This window comes from Marmota flaviventris, chromosome 5, assembly GCF_047511675.1.
Source record: "Marmota flaviventris isolate mMarFla1 chromosome 5, mMarFla1.hap1, whole genome shotgun sequence".
NCBI lineage: Eukaryota > Metazoa > Chordata > Mammalia > Rodentia > Sciuridae > Marmota > Marmota flaviventris.
Genome location: NC_092502.1, coordinates 157,989,628 through 158,005,452, shown reverse-complemented (window position 1 = coordinate 158,005,452; position 15,825 = coordinate 157,989,628). Strand labels below are relative to the sequence as shown.

The 15,825-nt window shown below is 44.4% G+C and overlaps 1 protein-coding gene across 1 annotated transcript; it reads right to left on the bottom strand.

Annotated features, from left to right (window-relative positions):
* Positions 1-14,612: 14,612 nt before the first annotated feature.
* On the bottom strand, positions 14,613-15,503 carry Tas2r1 (taste 2 receptor member 1). The gene has a single exon (XM_027943862.3). It carries the CDS (start codon positions 15,501-15,503, stop codon positions 14,613-14,615), a length of 891 nt encoding a protein of 296 aa, XP_027799663.3.
* Positions 15,504-15,825: the final 322 nt, after the last annotated feature.

Sequence of the window (15,825 nt, the reverse complement as noted above, 5' to 3'; positions counted from 1 at the left end):
AACAATTGTACATCTGTGTAGCTTATAAATAGTTTATAAAGATGTCATTTGTGGCAATAACAACACAAAGGTGGGGAAGGAATGGAGTTCACACGATCAAAGTGTTTCGCACTATTGAAATTCAGTTGGTATAATCAGAACTAAGCTGTCATATCTGAGACCTACCACGATGAAAGTAACTGCAATACACGTGGCCAAATAAGAGAAAAGGGAATTAAAATGGTAGAGCACTAGAACATGGATATATTTAACACAAAAGAAGGTGGTAATGGAGGGAAGAGGAACAGACAGACAAAGCACATAGAAAACAAATGGCAAACGGGCATATGTAGACAGATGTCCATTTGTGGCGATGGTACAATAACTGAGAAGGGATTGATGCAAACACAGATAGCAGATCCCAGAACAATAGAAATGGGGGAGAATCAGAAGAAAAAACCCTGGTGGTAAATCCTGCACCCCTGGCCCAAGCAGGGGTCCATTTATTCCTTTCGCAATCTCTTGAGCTGCTCCTACCTGCTCCAAGTTGCCTTCCACTCAGTGGTGGGTTTGCCATGAAGAACAGGAAGTTGACATTAGGTTAGGTCCCCTCCAGAGACGCAGGGAGGATACAGCTGCCCCAGCTACTGGCCGGATATATGAGGCACTAGCCCAGCCTAGGAATCAATATGGCACTGTGCTGCTGCTGGTCGGTGGGGGCAAGGGAGCGGGGTCCAGAGCACTGCCACAAGCACCCTCATCCTGCAGCGCTGGTACGGCATGCCCTCGTGGATTCATGGAGCATCCTGACCTCACCATTACAGCTGCTCTGCTCCCTGCTTGGGGTGGACCAGCCCTGCAAGAGTGGGAAGCTTACACAGAGAGGGAGGAAACTGGAGCTGCCACGGAGGTATGGCTGTGGGTGGCCGTAGAGACCCCAGCCCCCTGCGAGCTGGCCTGACCCTGCACCCCCCAGTCCTCCAGGAAACACCAAGCCTCAGAGGGCTTCCTTTAACCCTGAGCCTGGCTCCCACCCCTGTCCCCAAAGAATCCACAGGACAAGAAGCTGCATGGGACGTCACCACTGTGGCCTCACCAGTGATGAGAAATATGCTCAAAGAAGCTTCTCCAAACTGCTAACGACAACGACCAATTTCTGTGCATCTTGCTATAGGAAAGATGCAATTAGTTTTCTATTCTCTCTATAGAAAAATGATATTACAAAACTGTTGTCAGAGGAAGAGGCAATAAAGAAGCGTGCAGAAGAAGAAATCAGAGAAACGATTTTACAGAGGTGCGCCCGGCTGTCGGATAACGACAATTTCATGTGTTTTTTTTCTGGATGTAGGGGTTGGTGATATTTGGTATCTTTTTAATATTTAATTCTTCATGGTTTTTTTCTCATGTTTTCATGTAATTCTGTATTCTTTATTCCTAAAATGGGCTCCCAGATTGCATGAGCTCCTGACTCCACACCTAAAGCTGAGCCAGTGCCCACTGCCCAGGGTCTCGTCCACACCAGCTGTGGAATCCCCCAATATACTGTGAGGCAGTTGTTCAGGGAAGTCCCTCACAATTTTTAAAACTTTCTGTCTTATAGGTTTTGTCTCCTTTGTCATCACTGATACAATGTAGTTGTATCTTCCTCTTTTTGTTTAATCTGCTTTGTCAGTAGTTTTTTTTTATGAGGTTTTCTGAAAACCCGCTCTTGCTGGTATAGATTTTTGTCTTTGTTTTCTAATTCAGTTTCCACTGCCATTCCCTTCTCTCTTTCTGCCAACAAATACAGACTAGGTTGTTTTTTTTTTTTTTGTTTGTTTGTTTTTGTTGTTTTTTTAAAGAAGTGTAGCTGCAGAAGTCTCCACCCTCACAGAGCTTTTTGTCCAGTGGGGAGAAACAATACACAGATGATTGTGAAATTTATTGCCAGGGGGTTATTTGTGCTAAGAAGAAAAATAAAGGTAGGAAAGGAGCTAGGGAAGTGTGGTATGAGGGGAGGATATGTCCTAGATGGGAGGATCAGGGAAGGACTTTCCACAGAGGTCACATCTGAGCAGAGGCCTCAAAGACAAACCATGCATGTTCTGGGTAAATGGGTACTACATGAAAAGGTCCTGAGGTGAATGGAGCTCAGAGTGTTCTCCAAGCCATTGTGTATTGTGCAGATCAAGTAAAGAAGAGAGAGAGTGTGCCAGAGAGAGACACAGTGGGAAGAATTCAGAGAGGTTCTAGGACTCAAATCTCACAGGACCTTATAAACTGTAGGGAGTAGACAGGGAGTGTGTGATTTTTACTCTGGATATGAAAGCAAGGCAGCAGAGGGTTTGAAACATCAAAACAAAGAGTGATATTTACGTATCAATTCTCAGACACCACTGGTATGTGATCTTCTCCCTTACTTCTGCTTCTTAGAACTTGTTTGGGGGAGCCCAAAAGTACAGAGTAGTAAGATCACACCCAGAACAGCTGGGCAGGAATGAACACTGGATTTGGGCTCAATAAACGTGAGAGAGAGAAAAAGAGGGCTGGGTGTTGGTTCAGAAAGCAAGGTGCAGAGTGAGCGGGTGCACAGAGAGCAGTTGGCTGGAGAGCCAGAGGCCGCGTTACCAACAATCTAACCATCGCACTGAACTCAGTCCAAACCTCCTTCCATCAACCAATGTGTTTTTTTCTGTTTGGTCTTATGGAATTGCCACTTCTCATTGTCTGCTGACCCCATAGAGCACGTCTGTCTCTTTGCTTTTGGGAGTTCTCACCTATTCACACTAACTCTGCCATGTCTGTTGTGATTGTGAGATTTCATTTTCCCATAGAGATGTTTTAAGTTTTTTGTACTCAGATCTATGAAGCTTGTGACTTAATGTCGTGTGCAGAAAGACCTCACCCATCCCCAGACTCTGCAAATACTCCATTAATCTTTCTATTGATAAAGATGCATATTTATGTTCTAAGCCAGTTGGCAACCCTAGTTCCACTAGCACTCTGGTGAGAGAAACATTTAAAAACAAGGTCACTCTGTTACACTAGCCTGGCCCTCTGCACTAGCACCCCGCCACACTAGCACCCCTGGCTACATGTGTGTTCTTGAACACTAGCACTCCCACGGCATTAGCACTCATTACACAGGAGCTCATTACACAAGCACTCCTTTTCACTCTCCCAATCCCTACAGGGTCGGAAAATCTCCCAAGAGCTGTCATCAGGGAAGACTCAAGCCTCCTTTGCTGCAGGCAGTCCTCAGGGTCCTGTCCCCAGCTCTCAGAGTGGCCACATGCAGCTTCTCACGCAAACAGGGAGGAAGGAGATGAAGGACAGCCCTGCCTGTTGGGCTTGACCTTTCCCTACATGTGTCTGGAGAAATGATGGATGACCGCGCTGGAGACACACTTAAACTCCCCTCAGAGGGCTGTCTGGACCCCAGTGACCCTTAATACAGACAGGGACGAACTTTGGAACTCGAGCTCCCAGCCTTTCCCTCATCTGCTGCAGTCACCCCATTTTACCTGTGCCCCAGAAAGCCACTCAGAGAATCTCATACTGCTGTGGGAGATTCAAAACCAGGATGCTCCTCAGGTGCAGCCACAAGTACAAGGAGTGGGCCCACTTCTGCATCCCCTGAGAACTCTGGTCTTCTCTTGCAATCTGTGTGCAAATGTCATTGTGAGTTTTGCGCTCATAAGCGTGTCAAAACCAGAATCCATTCCCGGAGCACGTCAACACAAACTCAGTACCATGGAAATCCCCCCACCTCTGGACACAGCAGCTGCCCTGAGAGACAGGGAACATGGTTTGCAGCAGGAAGCAGAACATCATGTGCAGGGAAAACTTTCTGAGAGAAAGACAAAAGTTGTCTGAGCTTGATCCTGGTTCAAATGACACAGTTCTGAGTGTTATCTGGAAGGCGATATTCACAGAAACCTGATGTTCCATGCAGGAGCAGGATTAGCACAATGCCTACAGAGAACTTTTAAATTGCAAAATTGCCAGCCTATCTATCTATTAGTCCTTGTGTGCACTGGAAGAAATGAGTTCCTCCCTCACAGTTGCTCTCCGTGGGCGGGTGGGGTCCGTTTGCTTCTTAGGGACATTTGGCAGTGTCTGAGGCATTCTGTGTTGTTACAGCTGGAAAAGGTGCTACTGGCACCTAGTGAGTGGATACCAGGCAGGTAGCTCAACATCCTGCATTGCTCAGGCCATCCCCAGACACTGCTCCCCAAGACAAGGAGCTACTACCCAACTCTCCTCTAAAACAACAAGGGTCACCTCCACATCCCCTCAGATTTTCTCCTAGTTTAATCCAAGAAGAAAATGTTGGCCTAGGCCCAGAGAACGTGATACAGGAAAAATGGCAGAATCATAGCAATGGGGATGGGAAGGTCCTGGGAGGTGAAAACTGCATAACTTCCCCCAAGTTATCTTGTTGTTGTTTTCATTTTGTGACTTTCCCTCCACTTTGCCAGCAAATGCTGTGTGGAATGTTCCAGGCTGTCTGTGGGACAAACCACCAGTGATTTCCTGAGTGCTGGACTGTTGGACCACCCAGCCAGAGCTGTTGTTCCCACTCACCCTTCTCACCCCTACCTCCTTTCTTCTCTCCTCCTGGCCAAGGTGAACTCCAGCCCTGGTCCCTCATTCCTGCCTGTCCCTAGTGCCAGGAAGGTCTCCACAATGATGCTCTGGTCTCTTCCCACAGGGCTCCTTCTCCTTGTACCTCTGCTCTCTTATGAAGCAAACATCCCCTTGAGTCACTCACCAGCCTCTTCCCAGATGTCCATTTCCCTTCTTGCAAATGTGGTTTCTGCTTGCCGCCTCCCCTGCCACTGCTAAGAGGATGTGCTCCAGGCTGAGCTAAGGATCTGCTGCTCAGCACCCGGGACATGGTGCTTCTGTCAGCTCACTGCACAGCTGAGTCAGAAGAGCCAGGTTCCAGTTACTCTGACTCTGAATCTCAGATTCCTTGTTTGGAGTGAGATCAGTGATACCTGCCTAAGCCTTACATTCTAAAACTGTTAGGATCACAGCTACATTCCCATTTCTGGGTATATACCCAAAGGAAATGAATCAGCAAACCAAAGAAATGCATGCATGCCCATGTTTATTGCAGCACTCTTCACAATAGATAAGATATGGAATCAGCCGAGATACTCACAAGCCGAAAAGTGGATAAAGAGAGTGGGCTACATACACACAATGAGTATTGCTCAGCCCCAAGGAAGAATGAAATCCTGGCACTTTCAGCAAAATGGATGGATCATATTATGTTGAGTAAAATAAGCTAGATACAGAAAGACAAACACTGCATATTCTGTTACATATGGAAGCTAAAAGAGGTCAACTTGAAGGTAGAATAGAGATTACTAGAGATTGAGAAAGGTGGGGAGGGGGAGAAGAGGAAAAGAAGATGGTTGGATTTGATCAGTGCCTGCTATATGCATATATGGAAATATCACACTAACCCCCCTTAATACATACAATTAATTATGTATTAATAAATGTAAAAAAATAAGATCAAGTCTATTAATGCTCATCACCATCATCATCATAATGGATACTTTAATGTCTTGGTGATTCCATACTAAAAAGCCAGGTGAGGAGTCAAAGTATAATCTTAAACACATTTGTGACACTCTCAGTGTGAAGACACCGAAAAAAATCACACAGTAGCCCAGGGTCTGTGTCCCTGGGCCCAACCCGGCAAGGACAAGCCCTCAGGGCAGGGGCTGTGCATCCAGAGCACTTGTGCCCATTTCCTCATCTAGGAAACTGGAAAGCAAGGATGAAAATAAGGTTACTGTCCACCCTGCTATGAGAATTTGATAAATTGATCTCCACGGTGTGTGGAGGGATGAGTCCAGATAAGCACAAGGTACTTGATAGACCTTGCCAAGCTGCAGGGAGGACTTCAGCAGCAACAGCACTCCCTTAGACACACACAACCCAGCTTCTCACCAGCTATCAGGACTCTTCAACCCCTCCTGCTGCATCTGCATCTCACTCTGTAACCACCCAGCCACAGCAGCAGGCTCTGCAGCCACCTCCTACCACACTCTCTACAAAGGGCACTTTGGCAGAACCCAGCCACTTGGGGACTCTGGGCAGCACAGAGTGGGTGCAGAATGTTGCCATGCTCACTCCGAAGGTTCCTAACTTGCTGAAATGAGGTTTATTGAGAAAACTTAAAAGCTAATAAAGTTCTATGTAGGGCATATGAGAAACCTTATTAAATGAAGATGAAAAGTGAAAGTTACTTGATAATTATTTTAAAGGAGACATTTGCAAAACAAAGTCTTACTCTTTGCACCTATTAAATTAGCAAATGTTAAAAGAAGAAGGAGAAGGAGAAGGAGAAGGAGAAGGAGAAGGAGAAGGAGAAGGAGAAGAAGAAGAAGAAGAAGAAGAAGAAGAAGAAGAAGAAGAAGAAGAAGAAGAAGAAGAAATAATATTGGCAGCATCAGGCAGGAGGATAGTATACCCCAGCTGTTGAGGAAGGATTGCAAGTTCAAGGTCAGTCTAGGCAATTCAGCCAGATCCTATCTCAAAAAAATAAAATAATAAAATAAAAAAGGACATTAATAATGCAGGATAGGATATAAAAATCCAGAACTCTGGTGCACCACTAGTGCAAATGGAAATTCATATACTCGCAATGAAAAGGAATTCACCAATGCTTCCCATAGCCACTGATAATAATCCTGGTTCTCAAAACTTTTTCTAATGGAATTATGAAGAGAAGAAGAAAATACTCAAAGGTGCACTCTGAACATTATTTATAATAATAAAAATGCAAGACAACTCATTACCTTAAATTAGGAAATAGATAAGTAAATATATTAATTCATCTTTTCAATAAATATCAACTGAATGCCTCTATTTCTGGGTAATTTGTTATATCAACTCAATAAGATATTTTGTAGTCATTAAAATGATCCATAAGAAAATACTTAAAATAAAAAAATGAAATAAAATTCATAATAATACCTCTTGGCCATGATTATAATGATGCAAAATTAAATATTTTTATTTGTGGCATTTAAATGGAAACATGGGCAAAGCGAAACTGCTGAGGTATTAGGAAGGTGAATTCTGGAGGATTTTCTTCTGTACTCTGTTTATCCTTTGTTACATTATTAGCAATGAAGAAAATTCTAATTAAAAATGTCCAGATTCCTCTCATGCGGCTCAGTGTGGGTACCACCTAACCTGCTCTGGGACTCACGCTGCTGTCAAGATGCTCTGCACACAGAGGCAGGAGCCTCCCGGGGCTCGCTCGACCTCAGCCACCAGAAGGTGAAGCTCTGGGGGCCTGAGCCTACTTTCCCAGGAAGGCCCTGCTTGTTTGTCTCTGGACTGTTCTGCTTTGTTTTATTTTTGCTTTCTCGCATATGATTTAAAACCCCAAGGAGAACCCTTCGGAGAGTGATTTCACAAGGAGTCCATTCATTCTCTTCCTGTGAAAACAGGGAGACAGAGAGCTATTCACTTGCAGTCCCTCTGGGAATCCTTCAGATTGGGACGCACTCCACCCATGCTGACAAGCTCACCTCCTGGCACAGTCGGGGGGATGTGGGTGCAAAGGCTGGTGCAGTGCTGTGCTTCGCAGGGGGGGCCACCTGGTGTGTAATTCAGCACCCAGCCCTAACAGAAGGGAGAGGTGCTGCACTCCAGAAGAACTTCCTAAGTCCTGGAGAACTCATATTCAGGCCGGCGCAGCAGTCCCCCAAAGACAGGGACTGCAGTCGGCTCCCACAGGGGTTTGCCTCTGTCCACGTGGAAACCAGTCCCACCCAGGGAGGCATTTTTATTTCTAACATTCTGGAAGCATGCCATCTGTAATCAGAGTTTGTTCACTCTGAATTAACTGCAAATGATTAAATCAGTCTTTAAGATACTTTACTACAAGCAATCAAGCACAGCTTTGATTCCCTGGGGGGCTAGAATTTCTGTTCCCTGATCATTTGCCTCCGCATAACTCTGTGTATTAAAAGAAAAGAAAAATGTGCTTCTTAGGTTTCTTTGGGTTTGACCCTGGAGATGCGTTTCCAACTAACCTTTAAAGATGATGTCCAAGGACTTGATATTTCCTTGCTGGTTTTTAAAACAACCATGACACATTGTTGTATTTAATGACCTGTAGAAAATGCCTTGTGTACGTCAACATACACAAGAAAGGAGGAATTCATAGGGGAATAGCAATTGTCTACTTAGGTTCTAAATATTTGTCTATTAGTTTTTGCACAAGCTGATTCTAATGGGGAGGGCACAATGAGGTTTAATTGTGAGTTAATCCACAATGGAGACTCAGTCACCTGTGTTTGTTCATGAACAGTCCCAGAGTACAATGACACAAGTACACCCAGCCCTGCTGCACTGCTGTGGCTTACCCTCCCCTCCCCTTTCCTCCTCTTCCTCCTTCTTTTTGTGGTAGAAGGATTTTTGTGATATATTGTGATATATATAATATGTATAATATATATTATACATATATATTATTATATAATATGTATATTATAATATTATAACATATATGTTATTATATTATAATATGTATAATATATAATAACATTTTATATATATATATATATATATATATAAAATGGAGTATTGCTCAGCCCCAAGGAAGAATGAAATCCTGGAACTTTCAGCAAAATGGATGGATCATATTATGAGGGTAAAATAAGCTAGATACAGAAAGACATATATATATAATCTTTACCCTTTTGGTGTACAATTCAGTGACATTGAGTACATTCTCAGTACTGGGCAACTATATCCACTATTCACAGAGCATGTTCATCACCCCACGCAGCACTGCACCCACTGAACAGTAGTAGCATTGCAGTGTCCTACCCCCATCACACCTGGAGGCCTCTATTCCACTTCCTGTCTCCATGGACTTCCCTTCTCTGGGTGCCTCTTACAGGGGGAATTGCCCCCTCCTTTCACTTGGCCTGATGGCACAGTGTGGACCAGAGCTTCATTTCTTCCTTAGGATGAGTACTGTTCTCTGCCTTTTGTTTGTCCCTTCATCTGCTGATGGATGCTTGTTCCTATCTTCTGGCTTTTACGTGTCATACTGCTGTGAAGGGGGGGTGTGTGTGGCATATCTGTTCCAGTCTCTGCTTCTAGTCCCCTGGGGTGTGTGCCTGGGGGTGGGAGTGCAGGGACTCATGGTAATCCTATGGTCTTTGGGGATCCCTCAACTGTGTTTCGCAGTGGTTGCACCATTTCACATCCCCTTGCAGGACAAGGACTTTTCCCCAAATATTTGCAGCCTTCTCTAAGGGGTTTCATATCCCTCCTGCTCTGTCCACCGGGCCCACTTAACATGTGAGTGGATGTGGTGGCAGGTTGAGACGCATGGTGAGTCCTCAGTCCCTGGCCTGAGGTCAGCCTGCGGCTGTGAGTGCTGCACCCCAGGGCTGAGCGGCCACAGGGCGGATGCATGCCTGCAGCCCACACAAATGAAGCCTGGAGTGGGCTCCAGCCTCTTTCACGCTTCCTTTCATTTCACCTGCTTTCCTTCGGCTCCATCATTTCTTCATTCCAGGGTCTTTTGCACGTGTCATTTCATGCCCCCGTAATAAGCTCGCCCACAGAACCTGTGATTGTTCAATTCACTGATTATTAGGCTGAAGTGTATGAAGCGGTCATTGGTCCAAGGTCATTGCAGTCTGGCAGTTTCTCAGGGTTAACAAAAGTCAATGCAGCAAGGGTGGTAGCCAGGTAATGTGCTTCAAACTTGCTCCACAGCCCATCAACTCCCCTCGTCAAGCCTGGAATGACTCCTATCCCCATTTCACAGATGGGAAGTGTGAGGTCCAGGTTCATCAAGTCCATTTCAGCCTCTTAATGATGGCACTGCTATTCAACATACCCTTCCCATGTCCTTCTCTGCTTCCACACTGCTGCTGGAGGTGACATTCATTTGTGTTCACATTATGTCTCTGAAGCTTTGTTCAGCATGTAATATTGTCATTCTTCCCCATTCACATGTGAAGAAACTGAGGCTCAGCTCCTGACAGTGCTTGCTGGTCAACAACCTCTGTCTAAGGACCAACATAAGCAGGTGCTGTTCTTCCTGGTAGGAGAGCTGAGGAGCCTTGGTCCACCTTGCCTGTGGATGGCGTCCACCCTGACCACAGCACCACACTGTCTGCCTGGCTTCCTCCTGGAAGATGGTCTGCTCAAGGCGCCTCTCATGCTGCAGAGCCTGTCCTTCAGACCCAAAATCAATCAGCGCCACTAACAACATCATATTCACCATCAAAGGTGCAAGTCTTCACAGCAAGTATTTTGTTATCTTAGCAGAAAAGCTGGGGTGAGCATCCTGCAGGGCACCTATTGTAAAACGCAGCTTTTTGATCAAATGTTGGCCATGGTCAATGTTTCTGAAAGCCAATAGGGAAGTTTCAAGTGAAGCAAGACTTAAAGTTCACAATCCCAAGCGCAGCATCTGTTGTCCAAATGGGTGGGTTTCTGCCAAAGGACAGTTCACATATTTAGCAACCTGAACCCCCCCGCCCACTGCGAGCCACTTACTTGTTTTCTACCCCCTTTTCCACCTCCCAAGATCTGGGGAATCTGAAGCTTCCCCAGGGATTTGGGAATTTATCATTCCGGGAACATTCATCAAAAGCTTTAAAAGGTTAAATCTGGCTACAGGACTTTTCCCTTCCTGTCCAAAATTCAAATTCTACCCCATGTGAGTCTTATGTTTATGTTGTCAAACTTAACAAATCTATAGGAATAAGAGAATTTGAGGGAAGCTACAGCACTGTCTTAAGAACATGTATCCAAAATTGCATCAAAAATACAAATAATTACAATGTATCTATTTGTCTGGGGAATGTTGAAGTGTAAAGGAAGTGAACCTTCAATCATTTTTAAAAATAGACCTGTCTTTAGTGCTTTCAATAGGTAGGTGATTCTATTTTTATGTTCTGTTGATGGACTGGTAGAGAAATATTTAAAATAGAAACAAATAAAAGGAAACCCTTGCTTCATTGATTAGAATATGTTTTAAATTATAGGATAAAATCACCAACTCCTGATCCCCAGCCAAAAACATTAAGTAGATCCAGATGTCATAGATATGAATCCAATTGTTTACATCACATCTTAAAAGCAGACATTCAATCTTGCAAAGATACTAGGTGATGTATCAGATAGTCTGAAATATCAAGGACAGAGAACAGATGTTTGTTTTGTATAAAAAGAATACAGTGAAACAAATGCTCAAGAGTGATCTTGGATATACATCCACTCTCCCCAATAACTGAATGTGTTCAGCTCAATGAGATTTTCCTAGTACACACCCTTTCTCTTGGCATAAAGTTTCCTATGAGAGTCAATCATTAGGGGGCAAAGAATAATGATATAAAAGGAATAAATCACCGATTTAAAGTTCGAGTTGATGTGGTACATAAATTGACTCCAAACTCATTCCCTAGCAAGACCCTCTTTAAACCATGTGGATCTCCCTGCTTTGGCCATTTGGATCTTTCTCCAACATGGGTGTGCCATCTGTCTATAACATCTGTCATGCCCTTGATTGCCAAAGTCAATTTGCATAATTAGACTGGCATCTTTATCGCTGGTATATTTCTGATTACTTGTTTCTCTTCTCACCCAAAGAGGTGTAGTTCCACATGGACGAAAATTACAAAAATCATGTTATCCAAGCCTAAAATTGGAACACTCATCTTTTGAGGACCCTGACTGTAATTAGGTGTGCAAGGGGCTACAACCTCTGAGCTGCCTGAAGTATCCAGGACGGATGGTCATTAGCCTCAAGAAGTCATTAGCTGAAGTTCAAGGGTAATCATTAAATGCTAATGTCCTCATAGCACTTTCCAGTCCAGATTGATCATCTCTCTTCAAGAAGTTGCTACATTTGAATGAGAGAGAATCTAAAAGGCATTTATGGTTTGTGAGACATCTAATTTTTTAAAATATAATATTCAAATTATTACAACACATATGTTTTGAAAACCAATGTATACCTATATGACACAGATTTAGACTTCTGAGCTGATGTCACCATCTTCAGTCACTGAAAACTGTGGAGAACAGCTGGGATTGGGGACTGAAGGAGTCGGCGTTAGAACGGGGAGCATGCCACTCTTGGCTGCTCATTGAACCTCTGTCTCAGGTGGAATGCACGATCCCTGCTGGGTCCCTTTTCAGAAAGGCCCTGCTTTCTGGATCAGACTCCTGGAAGCCTTAGCCCCATTGACTGAGCTGCAGATACTGGATTTCCTGGGGAGCCACAGGTTGCAGAGGGGAGGGCGGACCATGTGTGACATCTCGAGGCCAAGCCTCCCAGGAGCCGTGATGTCCAGCCCTGTCTTAGTCCATTTTCTGTTTTCATTAACACTATGTCACTGACTTGATAGGTTACCAAGAAAAGAGGTTTATTTTGGCTCGTGGTTCTGGTCCAGGGTCAGGGGCTGACTCTGGTGATGGATGGGCCAGCAGAGTCCAGAGGCAGCACTGATGGTCACATGGGGAAAGACGGGGAACATGAGGTTGTGTCTTCTCTGTTCTCTCTTTCTGATAGAGCCACCAGGAGTCAATCACAGGGCCTCCACTTCAATGGCCTTGTCCTACCCTAATCCCAAAGTCCCACCTCTACACGCCACAGCCAGTGAAGTTCCCACAAAGGGGATTAAATTTCGACACGGAAGCCTGAGGGGACACTCAAGCCACAGCAAGCCCCATCTGTAAAGGACAGCGTGGGTGAAGGAAGAGGCTGTACCATGACAGAGATCAACCCCCTGCTAGAGAGGAAGACATTGGCAGGGCTGGGGAGTGCAGATGAGTAGGCTCCAGAGAGACAGGCCCAGACCACTTGGCTTCTAGAACGGAGCAGTTAGTGTCCAGGCCAAGCCCAGCAGCACAACAGTGAGACAGCATCTCAGGAACAAGAACATTTCTAGGAAAGCAGGCTGGGAAAGTTTTTCGAAGCTTTATTATGCACTGAGTTTTTTTTACAACTCTTGGTAATATTAATAATACACACTTAGTCATACCTTAATAGTCATCCCATTAACTACCTCTATTAAAACAGGAGCTACATGAAATAGAATCAGAATTTGGTACCTAGGGAAAAAATCTTCAGAGTTGCATAACATGGATTTCCCCCTGAACATTTGAAGCTGCTCCCACCCTCCTCCCACTCACCCACAGGTACAGACATCATGGATTCAAGGAGCAGTTACTTATTTGCTGAACTTGAAATGTGAGAAAAATAAAAGTGGCTTTTTGTTGTCCCCTCCTGACATAGGAGCAATATTTACCTCCAGGACATGATTGCTCTTTCCAGAGCTGTCTGCCTGAGAGCGCTATTAGCTATGAACCTTCCTGCCCTGGTGGAAGTGGGGAAATGAAGAAGTAGGAAGAGGGAGGCTGTTACTTTGCTCCTTAAGGAGGGATGTCCAAGACCTGTGGGTAGATGCAGAGTACCTAATGCCCACATTCAAGAAGAAACACATCTCTCTGGCTCTTTGAAGCAAGTCCTCTGTGAGTTGCATGTCTAGGGTTAGAGAACCAGTCTTTGAATTCTTACTACTGATGATAGGCAAATCCACACCTAAACTACAAGTTACTTAAGGATATATTTTTATATTATTCATTTGTCTGAAAGCAAAATGATTCTGAATCTGTTTTAGAAATGCACATATATATCTTTGTTTCCAAAATCATTAGCTAAACAGAAAATGCATCTATGACTTCAAGCAGATGGAGACACCCTCAGCCCCACCTACTGACAGCTGTTGCTTTGTTGTGGAGGAAGACATGCAATGGGGTAGGATACCAAATGATCACTGGCAGTCCACGGAGTCCCAAAGCCAGTACACAAATGCAAAATGAAACATCTTGCAAGCTATGAGCTGCAGGATACCCAATTAGGGCAAATGAAAAATGAACATGCAGACCTCAAGGATGCCTTTTCCTCCTCCTCCTCCTCCTCCTCCTCTTCCTCCTCCATTTTCTTCCCTTTCATCAGTTGCTGGGACAGGTCATCACAGCATCTCCATCTCCGCAGAATGGACGAGGTGAGCTTGCTCACAAGGACTGAGGTCTGTCTGTGCTCAGCTTCCTTCTGATTTAGGGAAGAAGAGTGGCTCCATTGTCTGTGACTCCAGCAAACAGAGAGAAATGACCTCCATGTAGACAGAGGATGAGCAGTCAGCCCATCTGGTAAACCATCTAAGACTAGGCATCGGACATAGAAGGACCCTGTGACACTGTCTGGCTTCTACTGTCACAAATGCAAACATGTGCTTTCCTTTTTCATTACATGTTTTATTTTGAGAAAACTGAAGATTTTCATGCACTTGTAAGAAAGGCTATAGGAAGATCCCTGTATTATTTTCCCAGTTTTCTCAATGGTAACATCTTGCAAGATGATGGATATTGACATGGATGTAATCTCTTGACATGTGTCATGCTTTTGAAATCAATTTAACTCTGTGAAAAAGTAGCAAAGCTATAAACATCCATAAGGTTAAGCGAACAATCTTGAGATGACATGTTATATATTTATGTACAGGATGCTTTGTTGGCTGGGCAAGGAACAGCAGGTGCTGATAAGTCACTGAATGCTGGCTGTTTTGAAGTGACCCAATTCCTCACTGGCAGCATTTACCACGGAGGAGGAACAATCTTACATTTTGTTTCAGTTTAGCATTTCCTAAAATTAAGATGATAGAGTGTCCAGCAGGGTATGCACCAGAAATCATCATGCAGAGCAGAAAGAGGAAGCTTCCAAACTGCACAATTTGAGCACAGAACAAAACAGTCACTGCGTAGTGGGAGAAGTAGAGGATTAGGAATGACAGGATGGAGAGCAGTGCGTTGATGTGGGGATTCCTGCAGGGGTCCCTGGTGCCCATGGTTCTCATCTGCTGAGTGTGTCTCCCCAGGGAGAAAACCAAGAGCAGAACTGCAACGAGGAAGATAAGTAATGGTGGCATGAGTTCTGCAATGAAAATATAAAATGGTTCAGAAGGTGTGTCTTCAGTTTTAGTCCTATTTTTGGAGAAATAGTTCTCAATGACTCCTTTGTAAAATGACCACATGTATTTGCTTTGGAGGCCAGAACTGATCAATGAGTGGAGCAGAGACCCCAGGATCAGCCAGGGCACCAACTTGGATATCCTCATCTTCAGCCAGAAGAATATCGGGTGTGGAATGGTGGCGATCTTGACACAGTAGAAAACGCCAAGCCACGTGGCAAACCAAAGCCCCAGTTCATTTACAAACATGAGAATTAGAAAATTATCAATAAACACAGACTCTTTCACCAAGGAGAGAGCAACCAGATGGATGCTAAAGATGAGCACCTGCATACAGATCCTAGTCGTCGCCAGGCAGGAGAGGAGCAGATCCAGGGAAGCCAGTCTTCTCTGCCTCACCAAGGCGATGCTGTTCACCACCAAAATGATGCCATTTGCAAAGACCCCAGTGAGGGACTGCATCACTGCCCAGAGAAGAAATATGATGAAGTGAGCCTCTAGCATTTTAAGAAGAGAAAAATCAGTTATTTTTTAAAAGGATGTATAGATTTCAGACAGTGCCAACTATTCACACTTTCCAGTTTTCTTTCAGCTCCATCAGGACCCCTGTGGAAGGCAATGGAGTAGGAAGGGGTGTGCATTTGTTTATATTGCCACTTTCTCAATTTAGTTCTGAGACAGTCAAATAAGAAAGAGATACTCTGGCAACGATTTGCTTCTTAGTGACGGCTTTTGCATTTTCTATGTCTACTTAGATTTCAAAGTCATCACAAGCAAATAGTGGAATCAGACACCTTTAGATCTGCTAGGAAACCAACCCTAGGTA

What these genes read in the sequence shown, in the direction of transcription:
- Tas2r1 (XM_027943862.3), bottom strand. Translation starts at nt 15,503, where the DNA reads ATGCTAGAGGCTCACTTCATCATATTTCTTCTCTGGGCAGTGATGCAG.